This window comes from Xiphophorus hellerii, chromosome 18, assembly GCF_003331165.1.
Source record: "Xiphophorus hellerii strain 12219 chromosome 18, Xiphophorus_hellerii-4.1, whole genome shotgun sequence".
Taxonomy (NCBI): Eukaryota; Metazoa; Chordata; class Actinopteri; order Cyprinodontiformes; family Poeciliidae; genus Xiphophorus; species Xiphophorus hellerii.
The window spans coordinates 5,986,226-6,010,644 of NC_045689.1; the positions used below are offsets into that span (position 1 = coordinate 5,986,226).

At 38.8% G+C, this 24,419-nt stretch overlaps 2 protein-coding genes and 1 long non-coding RNA gene across 7 annotated transcripts in view; 2 read left to right on the plus strand and 1 right to left on the minus strand.

Annotated features, from left to right (window-relative positions):
* bicra (BRD4 interacting chromatin remodeling complex associated protein) overlaps positions 1-7,476 on the plus strand; it is a 20,988-nt gene extending 13,512 nt beyond the window's left edge. For 3 of the 4 annotated variants that reach the window (XM_032590755.1, XM_032590758.1, XM_032590757.1), the window contains 9 exons: positions 1-344; positions 1,999-2,179; positions 2,936-3,036; positions 3,125-3,259; positions 4,207-4,268; positions 4,355-4,503; positions 4,584-4,678; positions 4,774-4,879; positions 5,684-7,476. In XM_032590755.1, coding sequence (XP_032446646.1) covers positions 1-344; positions 1,999-2,179; positions 2,936-3,036; positions 3,125-3,259; positions 4,207-4,268; positions 4,355-4,503; positions 4,584-4,678; positions 4,774-4,879; positions 5,684-7,254 — 2,744 coding nt within the window. In that variant the 3' untranslated portion in view covers positions 7,255-7,476. The remainder of the gene's footprint in view (positions 345-1,998; positions 2,180-2,935; positions 3,037-3,124; positions 3,260-4,206; positions 4,269-4,354; positions 4,504-4,583; positions 4,679-4,773; positions 4,880-5,683) is intronic. The other variant, XM_032590756.1, reaches the window with a different exon arrangement.
* A 3,559-nt stretch (positions 7,477-11,035) lies between these two features.
* ehd2b (EH-domain containing 2b) lies at positions 11,036-23,805 on the plus strand. 2 transcript variants are annotated; one of them, XM_032590760.1, is made up of 7 exons: positions 11,036-11,353; positions 13,214-13,584; positions 14,652-14,828; positions 17,300-17,415; positions 20,576-20,988; positions 21,454-21,618; positions 23,087-23,805. In XM_032590760.1, exons 2-7 carry the CDS (start codon positions 13,364-13,366, stop codon positions 23,633-23,635), a joined length of 1,641 nt encoding a protein of 546 aa, XP_032446651.1. In that variant the 5' UTR covers positions 11,036-11,353; positions 13,214-13,363; the 3' UTR covers positions 23,636-23,805. The 2 variants fall into 2 exon arrangements, with proteins under 2 accessions (XP_032446651.1, XP_032446652.1); XM_032590761.1 differs by having other exon boundaries at positions 11,037-11,353; positions 17,300-17,397.
* Positions 11,195-13,299, minus strand: LOC116737546 (uncharacterized). Its single transcript, XR_004342842.1, has 2 exons — positions 13,181-13,299; positions 11,195-11,708 (listed from the first exon to the last, which is right to left on the minus strand). It is a non-coding gene; the product is annotated as an uncharacterized LOC116737546 (long non-coding RNA).
* Positions 23,806-24,419: the final 614 nt, after the last annotated feature.

A 24,419-nucleotide genomic window follows, 5' to 3' on the forward strand; every position in this document is an offset into this window, starting at 1 on the left:
TGCAGCAGACGCCGCCCCAGCAGGTGCACGTTCAGGTTCAGCACCAACCTCTGCCTCGACCGGCCTCGCAGCCCACGCCCTACCAGCAGGAAATGCCTCCCATGTCGCAGTCACCTAAGCCTCTTCCTGTTGCTGCTGCTGCTGCTCCACCTGCGCTGCACCAGTTTGCCGCGCCTCCTGTTAGCGCCTGCGCTCCAGCCGTAGTGAAAGCCCAAGCTCCCCTCCAGGGCCTCACAGCTGGGCAGCAGCATCACCTGCAGTTAGTAGGAGCACAAATCCAGACTCTGTCCTCCATCACTCAGCCCTCGCCTCAGCATAAACAGCTGCTGGAGAAGCTGCAACAGGTATTGCTTCTGGTTTTACTGCAAAAAAATAGTAATAGTGTTTTTTTCCCGGTACAATTTGTGCTAATATGGGTTGAACAAGGTGTTTCTACACCCTTAAAAAGTTTTAAATTTACATTTTTACAGGCAGATTTTTTTAATCTTAAATGTAAAATGTTTTTTTTTTCTAGGGATGCACCAATCCATTTGTTTCTCTTCCAGTATCAATACCTGAGGTTTAGTATCAGCCGATACCGATCAGATACAGAAAAGCTGTGTTGAATTAACTTAAAAAGTTTCTTTTCAATACACAGATATACCTGTCACAATAATAAAAAAATTATACATTATACATTTATTCATTTTGGATATTTACAATGTCCTAGTGTTAAATGTTCAGTATAATTTAAAGTTTATTGATCTTTGAGAATGGGTTCCTGCATCATTATCACAATTATATTACTTGAAATTGTTCTCAAAACAACAATATTAAAATTTATCGCAATAACTTCTGGAACAATTCATCATCCAACAAAATTTGTTATCTTGACAAAATGATAAATTATCATGTTTACTATTTATAAATGTATAAATTTATAAATATAAACATTCATAGATTTGTAACTCATAAACGTACTGAATTACAAATTTATTTGATAGCTCTGCTCCAGTACAGCTCACTTAAATACACCAGTAGCTTCACCGTTTGCTCAAAAACCCCTAAAAACAACTTTTATATGTTCAGTTAGTTCAATTAGGAGTAAAAGAGCCGATTTAAAATAAATCAGAAGACACTGAAACTGACAAAAAAGATAGGTTAACTGCTCTGTTGAAGGTAGTGAACTATTTCTACTTTTTGAAATGGTCCAGAAAGTGAGATTAGAAATTCTAAATATAATGTAAAATAAATAATAAAGCATAGAATTTAACTGAATAGATCTGCTGATGTAGATCACACACATTGTCACCCATGTCCAATCTAGAATTTTTTCAATATCGGGATCAATACAGATATTAATAATGGATCGGTGCCTCTAACGCAGTAAGCGTTTTTTGCTTACTCGGAGTATGTCGCTTTTTCAACAAATAGCTTCTTTTTTTTGAGTCTGTATCCTCCAGTTAATGGTTAATCAATTACTAAATTAGTTGATAAATATTTTCAATAATTGATTCATCACAATTAATTGTTTCAGGCCTTTGTTTTATCAGCTTCTTTACAAATGTGTCTCTACTTTGTGTTGATCTGGTGCAAAAAATACCAATGAAATACATAAAGGTTTGTAGCTGCAACAGTATTAAATGTGAAAAGGTTCAAGGAGAATTACTACTTTGTTAGAATCCTGTAAATTTTCTGGATTATGATGAAATAAGAATGAAAAAATATTTTTAAAAAAGCAATATTTTCTTTTGAAATCTTCAGGGCCAAGAGTTCAAAACGTTTCCTACAGATGATAGAGGCCAAGTTGCACTTTAATACCCAAGTGAGAAATTGTCAAATGCTTCATTTATTAAAAAAATAAAACACTGGTTTATCAGCCATCTTGGAAAGCTTGGAAATACTTGCATTGACAGAAATTTTGGCTTCTTGGAAAATAAATTACACTGTAAAAGATGAAAGTGGTTCCACAATCCTGTGTAAAAATTGTAACTTATTGATTTTTATTTTTTTGCTCAGGTCAAGCAGAACATCATGCTACAAGCAAAGCCTCAGCCTCAAGCCACGAGTCAGTTTAATTCGCAGCAAGACGTGCCTGTTGACAAGGTGGTGATGACATCATCAGCGAGCGCTGACGCACCTGCTCAGCTTCCCACGATGCTGCAGCCGACCTCGGTGCTCGTCAAAACCGCCGCCACAGGTAGCGCATTAAAAAACCCCAGCGACGCGATTCTACCACCGGGGAAAAGAAAAAAGGAAGAATACATTTTGCCAAAAAACTCACAAATTTTTATATTAATCTAATACATTTTCTAAAAATAAAATAAAGAAACAAGGACATTTCTGAAATTAAAAAGTTGAAAATCTGCGATAAATTAAAACAAATTTTTTTTTACAATAATCTCAGAAATTTTTCTAGAAAAAGAAGGAGGTTTATGAGTTTGGAAGGTAAAAAACTTGCTGGAAAAAACTCAAAAATTGTGGGATTAATCTGAGAAATTTTCAAGAAGAAAAAAATAAATTTCTGAATTTGAAAATTTGTTAGGAAAGAACTTCAAAATATTAGATTTTCTGACATTCTTAGAAAAAACTTGAAAATTTCATCTACAAATTTAATTAGATTAATCTCAAAATTTGAGTCTTTCTAGCAAATGTTTTACTTTTCAAACTCAGAAATTTACACGTTTTTTCTAGAAAATGTTGATCTTTTCATTTTTCCTTGTTTTTTTTCCCCATAAAATTTCTGAGATTTTTCATTGCAGATTTTTGACTTTTTATACTCAGCAATTTCTGTGTTTCTTCCAGAAAATGTTCTTATGTTAATTTGAAAATCTCTGAGATTTTCATAAGAATTATTTTACTTTTAGAGTTCACAACTTTCCTTGCTTGTTCTTGTGTTTCACCTACATAGGTCACAACGGTACGATTTAATCATTGTTTTTGTCTTTTTTTACAGGATCAAGTGACTTACAGGTATTCTCAGGAGCCCAAGGGCAAGCTGCAGCAGCAACGGGGAATCAGACGGTCACTCTTGCCAGCCTTACCCAGCCTGCACAGGTGGGTCGATCTGTTCCATGTTGTGGTTTTCCTCCAGGTGTTTGGTGAGCGTTTGAGATGAAGCGTTTCTTTCTGAATTGGTGCTCAGGTTCAGCCAAAGCCAGGAGTGATCAGCTCGGTGGGGGGGATGACTCTGGGAAAAGCAGCGATGAAGATCCAGGTGTTGGGGCCCGCTCTGACTCAGATGCCGGTTCCGCAGCCGCAGCCTCCTCTGCAGACTCAGGTAGGAGCGGCGAACCGCGCAGCATGGAGGCGGGCGAGATGCGGACGGAAAATATTTATGTTCCTTATCCTGTTCTCTAAAGGTTAATCTGTCTATTCTGTCCATCCGTCCTTCTTCTGTCTTTTCTTCCTTTTAGTTCATCTATCATTTTACCCCCTCCATCGTTTGTCTATTTGATTCTCCGTTTATTTATTCTTCCGTCCACCCAACGCTGAGTTGATCTGTCTTTGTTCATTCTAGTAATAATTTATTCTGTCAATTATTTTGATGATTAATCTGATAAAAAAAAGTTTAATTCTGCAGAATTTTTATTAAAACATTTAAGCCGCTGTCATACAATATTAGAAATGCATAAAAATAAATAATTAAATCACTTTTTTAAAATAAAAAAATAAACATTTTATTCTCTAAAATACAATAACATCTTTAGTGAATACTTGGTCAGTTGTAGCAAAGGATGCATCTGGAGCTAAACAAATACTTCTAACATCAACATGTGCTTCACTTGTCAATACAACTTAATAATAATCTATTGATTTTTTGTATTAATAATTTGATTGCAAAAGATTCAATAAAATTGCAGGTGAAGATAAAACTATGCCAGTGAAGGAGTTTTAGGGAGAACATCTTTACAGAGAAAGAAGGATTATTTCATGTCAAATGCAAAATTTGTACATATTTTGTCCAACTGTCGCTTAATTACTGTCTTTTTGGAGTCTGTATACTCCAGTTATCAATTATTGATTTCTAAATTAGTTGACAGTTATTTGATTATTGCGACTAATTATTTCAGCCCTAATTCATAGTTTAAAAATTGGCTAAGAAATTAAAACCTGGTAAATAAAACATGCGGAAAACCCAGCAAAAGGCTTTTAAAGGTGTTTTCTGTAACTGATATTTGTTGTTCAAAGAGAATTTTTAAAAATGTTTCCTTCTTTGCCTTTCAGCTCACATCACAGACGCCACCAGTAAAAATGCCTTTAAGCACCGAGCCCAGTAAAGAAGCCAGGTTTGCTGCTTCTGCTGCCTTCAAGCCAGAGTTGAACCGTTTTGTTGTTGGCATATTTCTGACCGGTTCCTGTAAACACTCTGCAGGATGCTGGAGCAGCTAAGAAAACATCAGGGTTCAGTGCTTCACCCCAACTACAGCGCTCCTTTCCACTCGTTTGACGACACTCTGCACAGACTGCTGCCTTACCATCTCTACCAGGGAACTGCCAACTCCTCTCAAGACTATCAGAGAGGTAAAAGCCAGAGTAAAATCCTGGATCTGCTGAGTGCTGCACCTTTCACGGTCCTTACGTTTTGCTTTTTTTATGCACAGTGGATGATGAGTTTGAGAGAGTGTCCTGCCAGCTGCTTAAGCGAACCCAGGCCATGCTGGATAAATATCGGTACCTGCTCTTCACAGAGTCAAAAGTAAGTTTATAACCCAGCGATCTCCGTGTCCAAGTCACTTTTTGTTTTTTTTTGGATTGATTTTGAATCAACTGCTTTTGGCCTTTGAACCTGAGCAGAGACTGGGCCCGTCGGCAGAGATGGTGATGATCGACCGGATGTTCATCCAGGAGGAAAAGGTCGCCCTGAACCAGGACAGGATTCTGGCCAAGGAGAGACCGGGTCAGTGGTTTTTAATGTCCAAACTAACAAAAACAATAAAACTGCAACGTGGGAAAATGTTTGGAGAAACCGAATTATTACACTGAAAAATACTTTCTCCTGATCTGGATTGGAAATGGAGAAACTTTCAAATTGTCATCCATTTATTAGTCTGTTTAGCCATCCATTAAATTATCCATCCATCCATTTATCCATCCATCCATCCATCTTCACCGTCCGTCCATCCATCCGTCCGTACCCTCCTTATTCATAAAATGGAAACAAAAATTGAGTAGCGTCAGTTTGGTGGTCGTTTATCTTTGCTAAAAGACCACGAATCATTTCTCTCGCTAGCGCAAGACCTTTTGTTTTGGTTGTATTTACCCAGAATGCCCTGCATTGTAGTGCGCTTCCTGCTGTTGAAGTGGCCTCCGCTCCACTTGGTGTTCACACATATGCATTCAGATGGCACCAGAGTTCACTTCAACCAAACCGAGACCAAACATTTAACACTGGAACTGGAAGACATGTTAAATATCCAAAATAAATAAACAAAACAACAGAAACAACAAATAAAATTAATTATGAAGTCTCTGTAAAGAAAAATTGTCCTTCAAAAAATGGGCTGGTTGGGGCCAAAACACCAAACTGTAAACTTTTGTCATCCAGCTTTTGGTAAAAAAAAGAGAAAAAACATAAAATATGCAAATGGAAATTATTGAGCTTGTTTTAATTGAGATTAATTAATTTATTGCTTTTTGTGACAGGCCTGGTCATACAAAGTCTATATTTATCAGTAATGTAAATGTTTTTATTTCCTTGCAGAAGAGTTTGCAGCGACCGTGCGGATGCTGGAGAGCGGCGTTCCATCCCAGCCAAAACCAGCGCCTCCAGATCTGCCGTCAGCGAGTCCGGCGGCCTCCTCTGCTGCTCCTGCTCTGATACCGTCTCCCGCTCCTCTCCTCAAGGTCACTCCAACTCCTCCTCCTGCTCCTGCTGCTCCTGCGTCTCCCACGCCTCCTCCCGCCCCCACCACTCCCTCCAGTTCCCCCTTCCCTCCCACCAAGCTGGTCATAAAGCACGGCGGCGGCAGCGCCTCCGTCTCCTGGTCCAGCAGCTGTCCTCTGGCGCCGCCGGCCAAGCCGGTCACTCCAGCGGCACCCTCCTCTTCGTCGTCGTTGTCGCTAAATTCCCAGTCGGCGGCGGATGACGACGACGCTCTTCCACAGCGAACCAGCAAGCCGCCCATCAAGACGTACGAGGCGCGCAGCCGGATCGGCCTGAAGCTGAAGATCAAGCAGGACCAGACCGGGTTCAGCAAGGTGGTCCACAACACTGCGCTGGATCCCGTCCACGCCCCCCAACCTCGCTCCACCCTGGAGCCGCCGCCGGAGCCCTCAAAGTCCCAGCACCTAGCCACGCCCCCCAGCACCGTCATCAGGACTCAGTCCCCGACGGCGTCGGTCACGCCCACTCAGAGCAACCTCAGAAACGCTCCTCCGTCGTCATCAACGACAACGCAGATGAACGGCTCGTTGGACCACCACACGGTCAAACACAACCCGGCGGCGTCACAAACCACCTGCCGCCTGCCGCTTAGAAAGACCTACAGGGAGAACATCAGTCCCCGGGTCCGGCCCGGCGTCCCCGGCGGACTGGACGAAAACTTTTCCTACCCCATCACCACGCCGTCGCCGCCACGGCACGAGGCGTCCACCCCGCCATCGGAACGGACCGTCATAGCGAGCGTACGGGTGGAGAAGCGAGACAGGGAGGCGGACCCGAGTCTTGAAGGCGGACGCTTGGGGAACACGATGGACAAAATGAACGAGGTGTTCAACCGGAGCGTGAAGACGGCGACCCACCACCATCTTTCTCTGCTGCTGGATCGGGAGGCAGCGAAGGAGAGGGAGGACGAGCACACAGACCAAGACGCTGACAAGTACAAACGGTTCAGCGGGAAAAACAAACACAGGACTGGCGGGACGTTCAGAATGGACCAGCACGCGCCCGGACCGCCGTCCCCGGAGTCGTCGTTCGCCCGAGACTCTCTGCTTCCCGCCAAACGCTGCAAGTCGGACTCGCCCGACATGGACAACGCCAGCTTCTCCAGCGGCAGCCCGCCAGACGACTCGCTCAACGAGCATCTGCAGTGCGCCATCGACAGCATCCTCAACCTGCAGCAGGAGCCCGCCGTGCGCGGACACCACGTCCGGGCCGGCGCTGGCGGCAGGACGCACCAACACCAAAGTCAGCGCCCAGGAGACTCGGCGGTCTCCACACACAGAGCTCCGCCCTCGACGGCGCCGTCCGCTCCGTCATCGTCCTCGCTGGGCCCTCAGGTCGGAGGGCGGGGCCACAACGGCAGCCTGGTCCCCCAGACTCAGAGCAGATAACAGGCCCTCAACCCCAGGCTGGACTGACCGGGGTGACGCTGCAAAAGGGGAAAGACAGGGGGCGCTGCACTGCAGAAAACACTCAATCTGACCACTTTTAGTCCAGTTTCTGCTGCAGTTCACTTTAAATAAGATAAAACCAACTCACAAGTAACTTTCCAGCAAGATATTGGAGCTTGTTTTAAGTCAACAATTCTTGAATATTGATATAAAAAGTTTTACAGGCAGATTATTTAATTTAAAATAAAACATTTTTCCAATGTTACAAATTAAATAATCTGCCAGTGTAACAAGAATATTAAGAAATTATTGACTTAAAATAACCTAAAAAGTTTCTTATAAATTAGTTTTGTCTTATTTCAACTAAACTGAGATATTTCTACTAGAAACTAGACAAAAATACATGGTAGGATTTTGTGTTTTTGCAGTGTGACAACAGTTACTCTCTTAAACTGTGTTGACTTTGTTCACTGTAAAAACACAAACTCTGACCAAATATTTATCTAGTTTTTAGTCAAATAGCTTAGTACGCTTGAATAAGACAAAACTTACAAGTAACCTTTCAGCCAAATGAAGGAACTTGTTTTAAGTCAATAATTTCTTAATATTAATAAAAATGTTATAGTTAAACCAGCAATTTTTTTCATCTATAATAAACGAAAAATTTCTTGTTATTAGTGAAGTAATCTGCCAATTGATTTTATTTAATCAATATGAAATTATTTGCTAAAACATGCTTCTATATGTTGCTGAAAAGTTATTTTGAAGTTAGTTTTGTCTTAAATTATTTCAAATAAATAAAGATCTTGGCAGATTGTTTCATTTATATCATGAAGGAAATATTATAAGTTAAGAAATCTGGATTTTAAATAAATCAATATTAAGGAATTATTGGCTTAAAACAAGCTCCAATATCTTACTGAAAAGTTACTTGTGACTTTTGTCTTTTTTGAAGTGTAAGAAGTTATTTTCAGTAGAAATTAGACCAAAACTATATGGTAAGATTTTGTATTTTTGCAGTGTTTGTCCATTTGAATTGTCCAAACATTTCTTATTTTTAGCCCAATTTATGGATTAAATGTGGCAACAGCAAAACGGTGAAATGCAGACCTTTATCACGCCTGTTTTTTTATGTTGTTTTTTTTTTCCATCTTCTTCATGTTTACATTCCTCTAACTTGTCCCCAGGAGCAGACTGTCCACTCGGCTGGTCGAAACGGCGTCCTGTCGAGCATCACAGAAAAATAAACCGGCGGGGCGCCTTAACGCGTTCCCTGCACCTTACACATTTGACTGTTTATCACAAATGCAAATGACACACTTTAACTGCAGTTACAAAACGAGGAAATGATTTGAGAAACTTTTTGTTTTGGTTTACTCTCTAATGCTGTAACACCAAGATGTCAGAATGTAAATTAACTCTGTTCTTTTCCGCGCCTATCGACAGATTTCACCAGGTTTCTGTTTGTCTACTGCTCATGAAGTTAAAGCATTATGCATTTCCGTCAGCAGGGGGCAGACTAGTTCTGACTTTCCTCATTCTTTCAGCTTTCTTCTTCAGCTATGTTTTCTGTTTTTATCTTTATTTCTAGGCCTAGTGGACAATTCAAAAACAAACACAGCACAAAAACATTGAAATGGAAAAAAAATGGAACAATAATAATGTACAAAAAAAAGACCGGAAGAGAATTTGAAGTATAGTATTACAGATTAATTTTTGTATTGTATTTATTGTGTATAATGACACTTTTTAAAAAGAAATGTACATTTAGTAAAACTGTAAATTAAACCTCGCTTCTTTTATGAATCTTTTTGAGTTCCTGGTGATCTGTGGAGTCGTGCAGACCAGGTAATCCAAATATATATAGGTAAGGCTAATTTTAACAACTCTTATTTTATTGTAAAAATTATATTTCTTTCCTCTACTCAAACCTAAAATGAAGAATAAGATCAATTCGGTTTCTCCAGTTTTACCACAATTTTGCAAATTCGAAGCATTTTTCTTTGGGTTTTTTTTGTTGCATATTTCAAATCAATCAGGATTATTTTTTTTTATCTCAAAGATAAACTAAGTAAATATAAAAAAAACCATTTTGGATAGATTTCACTATTTTTAAGCCAAATATGTAACCAAATAACTTATAAACCTAATAACTGATTGAGCAGCAAAACTTTCTTCAAGCATTTGCAATTCTTTACACCCCTGTGGAGGAACTTTAGCTCACTTTACTTTGCAGAATTGTTTTGAATAGTTTAAATTAGTGTGTCTTCAACCATGAATACCATTTTAAGGGTCATATCATAGCCTAAACTTTGACTAAATCCCTCAAATATTGTAATTTTCCAATTTCAGCTTATGTTCACTCTGTAATCAGAGATCTGATTAGATTACAATAAGAAAACATTAAAATTCGCTCAGAAAAACAATGTAAATTGTAGTAATATCACAAACGGAGAAACGGTTTTCCTGTAACAGTGACAGCTTTAACAAATAAAGTTATATATTTAATACGCTAATCACAAATATTCAATTTCGTTTACGATTTCATGTAGTTTTTTTTTCTCCGGGAAATTTTCCGTCAGGCAAAGGTTTGAGTCACGCGCATAATGCTACTTAACGTCTTTTTGTCAACCGCCAATAAAAATGGAGAAGAAGAGTCTGGAAGCTATCGCTAACTAGTTGCTAATGGCTAATATAACTCTTGCTAGCTAGCTAGCTTTTCCCGCCGCTATGATGGGTGAGTGAAAATTTATCGCCAGTTAACTGGACGACGTTCATCTCCGCCACTTGCTGCTAACCCATACAATGCTAGGTTAATGAATAAAATGTATATTTTACAGTGTGAGGAGCACAGAGGTGGACAGAGTACTTCAATTTATTTTTATTCAACTAAAAGTTTCACTGGCAGATTATTTCACTTATAACAATAGATTTTTCTCATGTTACAAGTGACAAAAATCTGTATTTTAAATCAATATTCAACCATTTTTGACTTAAAACAAACTCCTATGTCTTCATAAAAAGTTACTTTAATTTAATAATTATTGATTAATTAATAATTAATTTAATAATTTTATGTTATTTGAAATGTAATAAAGTATTTGCACCAGAAACTAGACAAAAATTTTGTGTTTCTTGGACTGTAATGGTTGCATCATTGCACTGCAAAAAAACAAAATTTACCAAATATCTTTTGACTAGTTTCTAATGCAAATATCTTATTACACCTGAAATGAGACTAAACTAACTTACAAGTAACTTTTCAGCAAGATATAAAAGCTTGTTTTAAATAATTAATTTTTTATTGATATTAAAAATGTTCTAGTTCCACTGGCAGATTGTTTTACTAATAAGACATTTTCCCATATTAAGAGTGAATTTTTTTTTTAAACAATTATTGACTTTAAACAAGCTCCCATGTCTTGCTAAAAGTTACCTGTAAGTTAGTTTTATGTTGTTTGCAGTGTAATAAGATATTTGCATCCAGAAACTAGACCAAAATACTTGGTAATATTTTGTGTTTTTTGGATTGTAACGGTTGAATCTTTGCGTTCCTTGGTACATAATAAATGTTTCCTCCATCATTTTGCCACCAGGTGGTGCTTCCACAGTGAGTCTACAGACACTACAGTGTTTAAAATACACATTGTTTCAGATTTAGTAGAAGAAAACATGAGCATGAGGTCATATGATTTGAAATATGCACAAGGATGTTGTGTCATTTAGAGGAAAAAAAAAACTCCACCCAGATTATTTACCCCTCCTCTGAGGATCCACACCCTCTGGTCACTCCTCTGCAGAACGTTGGCGCTCAGTGCCCAGGCATCCCTGCAAGAGGAGGAGGGTCTGTCAAACTCAAACAAGCAAAGGGAGAGGAAAAATTTCCCCCAGTGAGTGTTTGCCTCGTGTTTTTCCAGCCAGCAGATCCAGAGCTCATCTGAAATGTATTAAACCCTGGAGAAAGAAGGATCCTCTGTAATCTAGCCGACGCTCCGCAGAGGGATCCTACTTGCTGCAGGAGGCATACGTGTAGCAGCGGCTCTTCTGTCTCACTCTCAGGGCGAATCAAGGTGTTTTGGGAAGAATCCTCGTCGACTTGGTAAATTCTGCCTTTTAATCTTCATATCTTGCATCTAATCCCTCTTTTTATTATGAACATTTTCGTTTTTAATAGAATTATCATTTTTCTGCTCATCCTTATTGTAACAGTTGCTGCTGCAGCAGGGTGTAACTGTAGTTTTCTTGTTCTAAGTCCAAACATGTGTTGCAGTTGTGGTTCTGAAACCCACAAGGCATTTTCCACCAAACTGACTCCAGAGTCTCAACCAAAGTTTGGACTTTTCTGCTTGGCGATCAGATGTGAAGGCAACCTTTAATGTCTCTCCAGAGTTCGCCATTTTGACTCTTTCCACTGTGGTCTTGTGACATGTCAGAACTGTGTTCCCTCTTCTCCCCTGGGCAAAAAAAAAAAAAAAAAAGGAAAAGATGAGTTATAGCCCTGCTGGCCTCACCTCTCTGCTGCCATAATGAGTTCAGTTCCCAACCCTGAACTTCTGTTTACATAAACTCCAGTCAAAAGATCACGTTTGAGGGTGAAAACTTTGAAAAGCTGCACCCTTCCTCCACATCCATGCACATATTTGTGGGAGACGCAGCAGATAAAAGGAACGTCTTACTCATTTCACTGTAAAGAAATGAGCTGTGCCTGTGCAAATCCCTCACATTTTCCAGTGAGAGCACGCTGGGGTTTTTTTTTTTCCAGGCATACTCTGCACTGGAAAAACTCAAAACCTTTTCCAAGTATTTTTGGTTTAGTTTCTAGAGCAAATATTTAATTACACATGAATATCTTTCTAAAAGTAACCTTTTTAGAAAGATATGAGATCTAAAGTAAATAATTCCTTAATACTGATCAAGACAAATTTCTAGTTCCAGTGGCAAATGTTTTAATCTAAGATGTTCTTCCTATAAGTTAAACTTTTTTAGTGAATATTAAGGAATCGTTTACTTAAAACAAGCTCTCAAATCTTTCCAAGAAGTTACTTGTTAGTTTTGTCTTATTTCAAGTTTACTAAGACATTTGCACAAGAAACTAGACAAAAGTACTTGGTAAGATTTTGTGTTTTTGTAGTGAACAAAGCCAACATGGCTTGGGAAAGGAAGTACACTGCAAAAACACAAAATCTTACCATGTGTTTTTATCTAGTTTCTTGTGGAAATGTTTTAGTAAACTTGAAATAAGACAAAAATTACTTCCAAGTCCCTTTTTTAGAAAGATATAGGAGCTTATTTTAAATAAATAGTTTCTCGATATTTATTTTAAAAAGTAATAGTTCCACTGCCAAAACATGGGAAAAATGTCATATTATTAGTGAAACAAATCTGCCAGTGGAACTAGTGCTTTTTAAAATAAATATTAAGGAATTTTTTACTTAAAACAATCTCCTTTGTCCTACCAGAAAGTTACTTGTAAGTTAGTTTTGTCTTAATTCAAGTGTACTTAAATATTTGCACTATAAACTAACTAAAATACTTGGTAAGATTTTGTCTCTGCAGTGTAATGATGCTCCACTGCAAAAACAAAATTGTTACCAAGTACTTTTGTTTCTGGTGCAAATAGTACACTTGTACTATTACTTGTAAACTAATTTACAAGTAACTTTTCAGCAATATATAGGAGCTTGTTTTAAGTAAGTAATTCCTTAATACAAAAAAAAATATTATTTCCACTGGCAAATTATTTTCACTTAAAACAGGAAGGAACCGAGGTCCTATATTTTACTGAAAAGTTCAAGAGTACTAAGGTATTTGTACTAGAAACTAGACAAAAATATTTGGTAAGATTTTTAGTTTTTGCAGTGTTGGCCGTCTTTAAGACTATTGGCAGAGTTTCATCACCAGCTGCTATGTTTCCCATATGTATTACCTGCTTTCTCTCTGTCTTTGGTACACATTTCAGGGGTCAAAGGTCGTCATTGTTGGAGCTGCTTCTTCAGTCCTATCATTCCCCACGCTGCGTACCGAATCCATCTCAAGCACAAAGTGAGCAGCTTTCACGTAAACACAGGAAGCACCTGTAGGCTCACACAGGAATTACAAGCGTCAGAAAATGTCTCGCTGGGGGCGTAAAAACGTGAAGAAGGCGCCTGAGGTGATCCGCACGGTGACAGAGGGCCTGAAGTCTCTGTACCGCAAGAAGCTGCTGCCTCTGGAGCAGTACTATGGTTTCCATGACTTCCACTCCCTCAGCCTGGAGGACGCCGACTTCGACAACAAGCCCATGGTTCTGGTTGTGGGTCAGTACTCCACTGGAAAAACTACGTTCATCAAGTAAGACCCTGCAGCTTCGCTGAAGATACAAACGTTACTACAAAAACACAAAATCTTACCAAGTGTTGTAGACTGTGTAGCCCAAATGTCTTACTACACTTGAAATAAGACAAAACTAACTTAGAAGTAACTTTTCTGCAAGAAATAGAAGCTTGGGTGTGCTGTGGTGGCGCAGGGGCAAAGCATGACTCATGTATTAAGGCCTTAGTCCTCGTGGCGGTGGTCGCAGGTTCGATTCCCGGCCTAGCGACATTTTCCACATGTCTTCCCCCTCTATTGTTACACCCTTTTCCTGTCGAACTAGTTTCAAATAAAGGCCACAAGAGCCAACAAAACCTTTAAAAAAAGGAGAAGCTTGTTATAAGTAAATAATTCCTTAATGTTGATGAAAAGTACAGAGGATTTCACTTATGAACATAATTTTTTTATGTTTTAAGTGAAATAATCTGCCAGTTAAACTAGAACTTTTAAAAAAGTCAATATAAGTAATAATCGACCTAAAACAAACTCTTATTTTTTGCTGAAACGTTACTTAAAAGTTGAAGTGGACTGAGATATCTACTACAAACTAGATCAAAAATACTTGGTAAGATTTTGTGTTTTTGCAATGTGGTTTCATTATTTATCATAATATAAAAATACTGAATATACAAAATGAAATATGGTGGTGGCAGCATCATGCTGTGGGTGCTGTCTATACATCTAGAAAGTTGTCTGCTCCAGATTATATATAATAAGTAAGATAAACTGTCGTTGCAACTACAACTTTTTCATCAATATTAAGTAATTGACTTAAAACAAGCTCATACTTCTTGCTGAGAACTAATTTGTAATTTAGTTTTGTCTTATTTCAAGTGTATTAAGATATTTGTACTAAAAACTAGATTAAAAGTACTTGGTAAGATTTTATGTTTTTGCAGTGTTAACAGTGACACACCTCTTTCTGCTGATCCATCAGATAAACAAACACCAAACTTTGTGCTTCTAAGTTGATTAAATCTGCAGATGTTCATTAGTTTCCCAGTCAGGATCAGCCTGATGTGAACGGTTCTGCCTGTGACTGACAGGTATCTGCTGGAGCAGGATATTCCCGGGAGCAGAGTGGGCCCTGAACCCACCACGGACTGCTTCACTGCCATCATGCACGGGGAGGTGGAGGGCGTCATCCCCGGGAACGCCCTCATCGTCGACCCCAACAAGCCGTTCCGAAAACTCAACCCCTTCGGAAACACCTTCCTCAACAGGTGAGGCCTGCAGACGCTTCTATACACACAGGATTTACAGCGTTTCCACTGAGAGAGAGGGAGTGTGTGACATATCGAAGAGGAATGAGCGGAGTGTGTGTGTGAGGAAGTTTGTGGAAAGTGTTTTAGCTCTTTGGTATTTCAAGAGCTTGTGCCAAATTTCGGAGAGAGGCGGCCCCCTGCCTTATTTGTGGAAAAAAGGGAAAGACGGAGCGAGTGGGTGATGAAAGTACGCAGTTTAAGAGGCAAGGTCAAAGGGCGGCACAGTCCCACAGGGAAAAGACAAACATTTATAGCTACACTGCAAAAAACCACCACAAAACTTTACCAAGTATTTTTGTCTAGTTTCTACTACAAATATCTTTGTAGCCTTGAAATAAGACAAAACTAATTTAAATAACTTTTCAGCAAGATATAGGAGCTTGCTTCTTACTATTGATTTAAAAAATGACCCCTGGATTATTTCACTTGTAACAAGAAATTTTTTCAGTATTAAATTCAATCTTTTACATCAATAGTGAGGAATTATTTGCTTAAAACAAGCTTCTATAGCTTACTATTTCAATTGTAGTAAGATATTTACGCCAGAAACTATGTTAAATCAACTTGGTTTGATTTTGTGTTTTTGCAGTGTAGGAGAAAAAGACGTACTGTCCACCCAAATTCAGAGCTGCGACGCTGCAAAAACACAAAATTTTACCAAGTATTTATCTTAGTACACTTGAAATGAGACAAAACTAACTTACAAGGAACTTTTTTACAAACATATAGGAGCTTCTGTTAAATAATTTCTTAATATTTATTGAAAAAAATACTAGTTCCACTGGCAAATTATTGCGCCAACATGAGAAAAATGTCTTGTTAGAAGTGAAATAATCTTCCAGTTGAACTAGCACTTTTTAAGCTAAATTAAATAATTATTTACTTAAAACAAGCACCTAGAACTTACTGAAAAGTTACTTCTCAGTTAGTGTTTTCTTATTTCAAGTGTGCTACGATATTTGCACTAGTAACCAGATAAAAAATACTTGGTGAGGTTTTGTGTTTTTGCAGTGAAGAAGTTATTTCCACTGAAATTCATCTTCTGAGCTGCCAGTTGTTGGATGTAAACGCCAGCAGTTGTTCAGAGGGGAGCAGAAAGACGTCACAGGAACATGCAGCGCTCCTGCTAATGGCAGCTCCGTCTGATGCGAGTTTTCCATCAGGGTCATGTTTGTGAAGAAATCTGCGTCTCCTTTTGCGTTGACTTCCTGTCTTGGAAACCGGAGGGGCCCGTTAAGCCTTTAAAATGCAGGAAGTGGGGTTGTTGTTCTGAGCCCTAGATCGTTAGCAGATCTTATTGTTTGATTCTGGCAGTGATGGTCATTTTCCTTCAGGAAGCCCAGAGCAGCAAGGCCGGCCTGCACACAATGGGCCAGCTGGGTGTGAGTGTGGGATCTGTGGCTCACACTGACTGACCTCCTACCATTCTCGTTTACTTTAAATGGGATCTATTATGCAAAATTCACATTTTTACATTTCCATTTGGGTTTCTGCTTCTAAAAGCAGCCCAGGTGGTTAAAAAAAAAACACGGGTCTGTTTGTTAGCGAGTTTTTTGGTGACTGGAAAATTAACCGTTTCAAAAAGCTTCGGAATGTAAAGTCACCAATCAGCAGGCACTGCCCGTTACTTAGCAACCCCAGTGGAGTTCCGCCCGTTACCTAGCAACCACAAGCTGAACTCCTGCGCCTTTGGTCAGCTGGTTTTATCTCTGTACTCTACAATATAATATATTAATATATTTGTGAAAAAGTTGTAATTTCATTGGCCGATTATGTCACTTATAACAAGACATTTTCCCCATGTTTTAAGTAACATAGTCTGCCAATACAACTAATAATGTTTTTTTAATCATTATTAAGAAATTATTGACTTGAAACAAACTCCTATATCTTGGTAAAATTTTAATGTTACTTGTAAGTTAGTGTTGTCTTATTCCAAGTATACTAACATATTTACTCTATAAACTATACCAAAAAACACTTGGTAAGCTCCAGAACATTTGGTCAGCTGGTTTTACCACTGTATGCGCTGTACAGTGGCTGCTGGAAAAGACAAGTGTGTTGTTGTTGACTTACCATTTAAAAACTACTTGTTGCATTCTTGTTGGTTGTGCAGACGGCTCTACTAATGCTTTTCAAAGATGTACGATTGTATAATTGTCATCTGTTTGCAGCCATTTTTACGTTGAGTTAGTGGGCATGGCCAGCAGCAACTTATTTGGATTTTAAGTGACAAGAGGCCCTAAAACAGCTCAAATCTCATTCTCTAAAAATTATTTTGTGCAAAAAAAATTTATTTACATGTTTTGTATAGACCATATATTTATCCTAACCTTTTCAAGAAAGCATAATAGGTGACCTTCCAACTCCATTTACTGTATTTTTACCCCCAAATTGTGTAATTCTTCTCATTTTGACCTGTTGTCCAGATTCCAGTGCGCCCAGATGCCCAACCAGGTCCTGGAGAGCATCAGCATCATTGACACCCCAGGGATCCTGTCCGGCGCCAAGCAGAGAGTGAGCCGAGGTGAGCGGGGTGACAAAGGTGAGGAGAGGGCATGAGGTCAGGTCGGCCTACAGAGACCGAGAGAGAGAGGCGTATCCGTGCTCATCAGCTCATAAGCTCATCTCCTCGCCACGCCTGGCTAACTCACGGGACCGGTTTGTTCCGCCACCAATAACACTTGGCAGCAGGACTCACAAACATCCCTGCAGAACATCGAGCAGCCATAAACTCATAATTAAGCGCAGAGACTCTGTCAGCACATCTGGAAGAATGCACTGTTGAGAAATCTCTTCCATCATCTTCATCTTGCATTCATTTTATGCTAACCCATCCTGCAGCCGAGCCGTTCTTCCTGCTAATCCTGAGTGATTCATCGCTAGCAGTCGGCTTCACCGCTGCACGTTTTGTTTTGTGTTTGTTTAGATTTTTATCTGAAAGGGTACAGGTGTACGTCAGCACAATGCCAGGACGGAAAGACATCAGCAACGACTCCATAAACTATTCCTAAACTATTTTAAATACTTCATTCCACCAAAACAGAAGCAATGCTTTTTGAAATGTAAATATCAAACTGAAAACACAAAATTTCCTGAATAAATTTTAAAATTGTTCATTTTTTTTTTGCACTTAAAACAAAAAACAAAAAATTATCAGCAAATAAACTTTTTTGAGCAGCTTAGCGAACACCTGGTGGAACTGCGAGTTTGCTGAGCTCCTAAGAGCGGCTATAAACGGCATAATGAGGAGCATTGTTGTAATGACGTGATGAGGTGGACTGTCAGAAATAACACTGCAAAAGCACAAAACGTTACCAGGTGTTTTTATTCTGATTTCTAGTTCAGATATTTTGGTTCACTTGAAATAAGATAAAACTAACTTACAAGTAACTTTTAGTAAGATATATGGGTTTGTTTTAATTAAATAATTGCTTAATATTGATGTAAAAGTACAAGTACTAGTTTCATTGGCAGATTATTTTACTTAAAATATGGGAAAAATGTCTTGTTGTAAGTGAAATAATCTGCCAACTAGTATTTTTTTAAGTCAACATTTAGTAATTATTAACTTAAACTTCTATATCTTGCTGGAAAGTTACTTGTAAGTTAATTTTATCTTATTATATGGTAAAATTTTGTGTTTTTGCACTGAGCTGAAGCTTCTTAAAGAGACAGAGCCCCAATTTCATGGCATACTTTCGCATTATTTCAAATGATGCAAGGCCAAATATCTTTTAAGCTGTTTTAATATAATATGGAAGAAAGCTGCTTTTTTTTCTAAAACAAAATGGTGGCACAGCTCCTTCAGAGACCGAAACAAAATAATTTGTCTGAAAAAGAAAACTGTCCAACTGTATTTTAAATTACTGCTGTAAAAGCTGGCTGTGTACATTTTCAACTATCAATCAACAAGAGTTCCTCCTCCAGCCTGAAGCTGCAGAGCTGACTGGCTTGTTGCCTGAGGCGCTGACAGGAATTAAAAACATTTTCAACATTCTTCATAAACACACCTCTCCAGAAACAGTCTGGAAACAGTCTCACTCTGTGTCTCCATTCTTCTCAGCTGCGCGACACAGAAATCACTCAAAGTAAAGTTGAGACAAGATATTCTGCTGAAGGAACGGCTAAAAAAGGAAGAAAAGATTAGTCCAAGTAGAATAATTGCTGTTCCTTTCAAAACAAGCGTGAGAATCTTAATCTGCTGAACGAACGTACCGTAAGATTCTGATTAGAGAGACAGAGCTGAAAATATTTTATATGGAGCCCAATGGAGGACAGGGTGACATTCTTGCGCTCAGGGAGAGTTTAAAAGAAAACCGTAAAACCTACAGCAATGACACTTATATTTCCTAAAAGCAGATGGCTGTGGCTACGTTTTGATGCATAAATTGTTTCTGTAGAGTGAGATATTTCCGATCAGCAGCGTTTTGTTTGTCAGACTTTAAAAAGCGTCAGTTGTTAGAGTGGCGCACTCTGGCAGCCGAAGAATTCCGCCAGTGGATTACATTGTGAAGCTGAAAACGGCCAAAAATCTGCATGAAACAAACCGGGATTTTAGAAAACCCGTAAGAGATATCAATAAACTGAACCATCTGAAGATAGACTGACTTCTTGTGATTGGTTTGAAGGCGGAATGGAGCCTCTAGGTCGAAGTAGGCAGATGTAGTAAGCTGTCAAAGAGCAGAAACGTTTTACTGAATTTTGTGAAATTCTGAAAAAATTCAATTCATTTCAATGAAGCTGAAATTTGAATAAAAGTTTAAATATTTAAAAAATTACAAAAACTGAAATTACAAAGATATCAAAAGTTTCCAGAAAAAGCTGAATGTTTTATATGTGAATTGGTTAAATCTACGGCAGCATATCAGGGAAAATGTCCATAGAAAAAAAGGAGAGGGGTAAATTTCCACCAAAAAAGTCAGAAATTTTGAGATGAATCTCTGAAATTTTCTGGAAAAAAACTTTCAAAAGTTAAAAATCTCTCAACTTTTGAAAATTATCCGAGTTTAAAAAGCTGAAGATTTTCAACTTTTAAACAAAAAAGTTTCTGTTTTTTTTTTAAGAAAAAAAAACTTGATTTTCTTTCTAGCAAATATGTAACTTCCTTGAAAAAACTCTAATTTTGACATTAATCAAGTCAAATATAAAATTTCAAGAAAATTTCCATGTTTTTTTCTAGCAAGTTTTGAACTTTTTAAACTCAGATTTTTTTCTACAAGAAAATTAATACTAATCTAGAAAATTTCAGTTTTTCCTAGAAAATTTTTCAACTTGATAAACTCTAAAATTTTCTTGTTTTTTTTTCTAGAAAATGTTTTATATTAAGCTCTAAATTTCTGATTTTTTGTTTTGTTTTTTGTGCAAATTTTCTCAAAGAGCAATTCAGGTTTTTTTAATACGCCGTTGTTGTTGAAGTATGCAGAAAGTTTTTTTATCCCTGTATTTATTATTGTGTTTGAACATCAGCCTGGCTACAATCTCATGTATTTACATATCAATATAAATACATGAGGGACATATTATCTCATTTTTGAAATTGAACTTGAACGATTAAGCGCTGCACAGATGACTGAATGAAAAGAAAGAAAGAAAACCACAGTCTTCAGGAGAAAAGTGTCTTTTCTCCTGAAGACGGCTGCAGGCGATGTGCAGATGTAGATAAGATTCTGTGTCATCTCTTCCTGCTCTCGCTCTTCTCTCAGGTTACGACTTCCCGGCGGTGCTGCGCTGGTTTGCGGAGCGCGTGGACCGCATCATCCTGCTGTTCGACGCCCACAAACTGGAGATCTCGGACGAGTTCTCGGAGGCCATCGGCGCCCTGAAGGGCAACGAGGACAAGCTGCGGGTGGTGCTGAACAAGGCCGACATGGTGGGCACCCAGCAGCTGATGCGGGTCTACGGGGCGCTCATGTGGTCCCTGGGGAAGGTGTTTGGCACCCCGGAGGTCCTGCGCGTCTACATCGGCTCCTTCTGGTCGGAGCCGCTGCTGGTGCCTGATAACAGGAAGCTGTTTGAGTTGGAGGAGGAGGATCTGTTCGCCGACATCCAAAACCTCCCTCGCAACGCAGCTCTACGCAAACTCAACGACCTGGTGAAGAGGGCGCGTCTGGTCAGGGTAGGCGACCCGACCCAGAGGTTCTCTCTGCAAAAACACTAAACACTACCAAGTATTTTTAGCTAATGTATAGTGAAAATATCTTATCACACTTAAGTTAAGACTAAACCTTTTAGAAAGATATAGGAGCTTATTTTAAGTAAATAATTCCTTAATAGTGATGAAAAAGTACTAATTCTTCTAGCAGAATATTTCACTTATAACAAGACATTTTTCCCACATTATAAATGAAAAAAATCGGTACTTTTTATTAATATTTAGCAAATATTTACTTAAAACATCCAAGAAGATACAGGAAGGTCCTGTATCTTCTTTAAAAAGTTTGGTCTTACTTCCGGTGTGTTAAGATGTTTTTTCTATAAATTAGACAAAAATACTTGGTAATATTTTGTGTTTTTGCAGTGCTGGACTTTACTCCAACCTTCCCCCTGAAGTAGTGAACCAACCGGGCTTCTCTTCCTGCAGGTTCATGCTCATATCATCAGCTACCTGAAGCAGGAGATGCCGTCTGTCTTCAGGAAGGACAACAAGAAGAAGCATCTCATCCATGAGCTGCCAGTGATCTTCTCTAAGATCCAGCTGCAGCACAACATTTCTGCAGGAGACTTCCCCGACTGCGCCAAGATGCAGGTCAGTCCTTCAGTTTTGCACATTTTGTCATGTTACAGCCATAAATATCGATGCATACCGAGGGATTTAATGTGAAACACCAACAGAAATAAGTGCATAAATGTGAAGTGGAAGAAAATTGAAATACTTTACATAATTTGGCCTGACACAACCATCACTGTGTTTCTCTGATGGTGTGACAAGTGAGCCTTGATTTAAAGGAACTCAGTGTTTCTGCTGTTTTGCAGTTTTCCGGAAGCTTGTTCCAGATTAGTGTTTATTTATTTTGTGGGGGACATATCATGCAAAATTCACATTTTGATCCTTTCTGTACTTCCATTCGAGTCTCAACTGTTTCAACAAAACGGCTTTAAAAAGTGCTTAAAAAAACAACCCAGCTGTTTTTAACAATAAGTTCATGTTTTTGGTGTCTGGAAAATGATCCAAAAAAACGTCCAAATGTTACAAATCAGCAGGCACTGCCCGTTACCTAGCAACCCCATAAGCCCAGCCTGTTACCTAGCAACCCCAGAAGCCCAACCCGTTACCTAGCAACACAAGCTGAGCTCCAAGACTTTTGGTCAGCTCTGTATGCGCTGTAAAAACACAAAATCTTACCAAGTTGTTTTGGTCTAGTACTAGTGTAAATATCTTAAATAAGTATTTCAAGTGTACTAACTTATAAGTAACTTTTCAGCAAGACATAGGATTTTGTTTTAAGTCAATAATTTCCTAATAAAGATAAAAAGAGCACTAGTTCCATTGGCAGATTATTTCACTTATTATATGAGAAAAATGTCTTGTTATAAGTGAAGTAATCTGCTAGTAGAAGAAGTAATTTTTAGCTAATTTAAGGAATTATTGACATAAAACAATCTCTTGTATCTTACTTGTAAATTAGTTTTGTCTTATTTCAAGAGAGCTAAGATACTTGCACTAGAAAGTAGACTAAAAATCTCAGTAAGATTTTGTGTTTTTGTAGTGTGGCAGCTCAGAAGATGAATCAGAGTGGAAACAACTTCTTCACTGCAAAAACACAAAATCTTACCGTGTACTGCTGGTCTAGTTTCTACTTGAAACTTGAAATAAGACAAAAGTGACTTACAAGTAACTTCTCAGAAAGACAGTGGAGCTTGTTTTAAACTAATAATTACTTAAAACTGATAAAAGTTCTAGTTGCACTGGCACATTCGTTCACTTGTAAAAATGTCTTGTAAGTGAAATAATCTGTAAATAGAATTAGAACTTTTTAAAATCAATATAAAGGAATTATTGTTTTAAAACAAGCTTTTATATCTTGCTGAAAAGTTACTAGTAAGTCTGTTTTTTCTTATTCCAAGTGCACAAAAATATTTACACAAGAAACTAGAGCAAAAATACTTGGTCAGATTTTGTGTTTTTGCAGTGTGAGAGGGTTCATGCATTGTATTGTAGTTCATGTCGAATTTAAACTGCCAGCTAACAAATCAACGCTGCTGCGTTCTTAAAGGAACAACTGATGGCTCACGATTTCACCAAGTTCAAAAGCTTGAAGCCGAACCTGATGGCGGCGCTGGACGAGCTGCTGTCCTGCGACATCGCCAAGCTGATGCCGCTGCTGCGCCAGGAGGAGCTGGAAGCCGGAGACCAGCCCGGCGTCCAGGGCGGCGCCTTCCTGGGGACCCGGGCCGGGCCCTTCACAGAGGGCGACCCGTTCGCCGAGGAGAACGGCGAGGAACGCGAGGAAGAGGAGGACTGGGTGGTGACCAAAGACAAGCCCAAGTACGACGAAATCTTCTACAACTTGGCGCCCAACGAGGGCAAGCTGAGCGGCACCAAGGCCAAGGACTGGATGGTGAGCACGCGCCTGCCCAACTCGGTGCTGGGCCGCATCTGGAAGCTGTCGGACGTGGACCGCGACGGCATGCTGGATGACGAGGAGTTCGCCCTGGCCAGCCATCTGATCGAGGTGAAGCTGGAGGGCCACGGTCTTCCTCCAGAGCTGCCTAGCCGGCTCATCCCGCCGTCCAAACGCAGGCAGAAGGGATCGGATGCTTAGAAACGCACCAGCAGCCCGACGGATCCCGCTGCTGATGCAGTTTGGCTACTGTTTGTGTTTGGTCGTAGTTACGACGGAGTCGGGGCCTCGCTAGGAAAATGAAAATATATTATTACGGGAATAAAGTCATAAAATTATCACTTTATTCTAGAAATATTTCAACTTTATTCACATATTATGACTTTTTCCTCATATTATTTCAAATTTATTCTCATTTTATTTCGACCTTATTCGAAATAAAATTCACTTTATTCCCGTAATCTTATGATTTTATTCTCATAATATTATGATTTTTTTTCTTGTTATTTTATTACTTTATTCCCGTAATTTTATTTTTTATTTTTCTTTAGTATGGCCTTCATTCTCCGTTGTACTTATCTCCTCAACCCCATGAAAATGTTTTATCTACATTGCTGTGCAAAAGATGTGCCTTCTAAAGAGTCAGACTTTCATTTTATAATTTAAATTAAGTTTTATCAACCCAACAGTGGTGACCCAAAGGGGGGTGAAGAGGAGCCATGGCCCCCTATTCAAAAATATTGGCCACCTCCCTGCCTCCACCCAGAGAATCATGTTCAGGCATAATTTTCTTCAATCCAAACATGTATCTAAAACAAAATAAATACATTTATAAAATTAAGAAAATAATACATACATAAATATTTTTTATCTTTCTTCTTTTTTAGCTATGCCACCCTGAGGTTTTCTTGGGGTGCCACAGCATTTACACTTTAAAAAAATAGAAATATAGCTTAAAAAAGGAAGCATATGGGATCTAAAATGA

Bases quoted from the DNA above. Each gene is read 5' to 3' on its own strand.
- ehd2b (XM_032590760.1), top strand. From the start codon at position 13,364: ATGTCTCGCTGGGGGCGTAAAAACGTGAAGAAGGCGCCTGAGGTGATC. The intron at 13,585-14,651 runs GTAAGACCCTGC...TGTGACTGACAG, and splicing joins GGAAAAACTACGTTCATCAA to GTATCTGCTGGAGCAGGATA. The intron at 20,989-21,453 runs GTAGGCGACCCG...CTCTTCCTGCAG, and splicing joins AGAGGGCGCGTCTGGTCAGG to GTTCATGCTCATATCATCAG.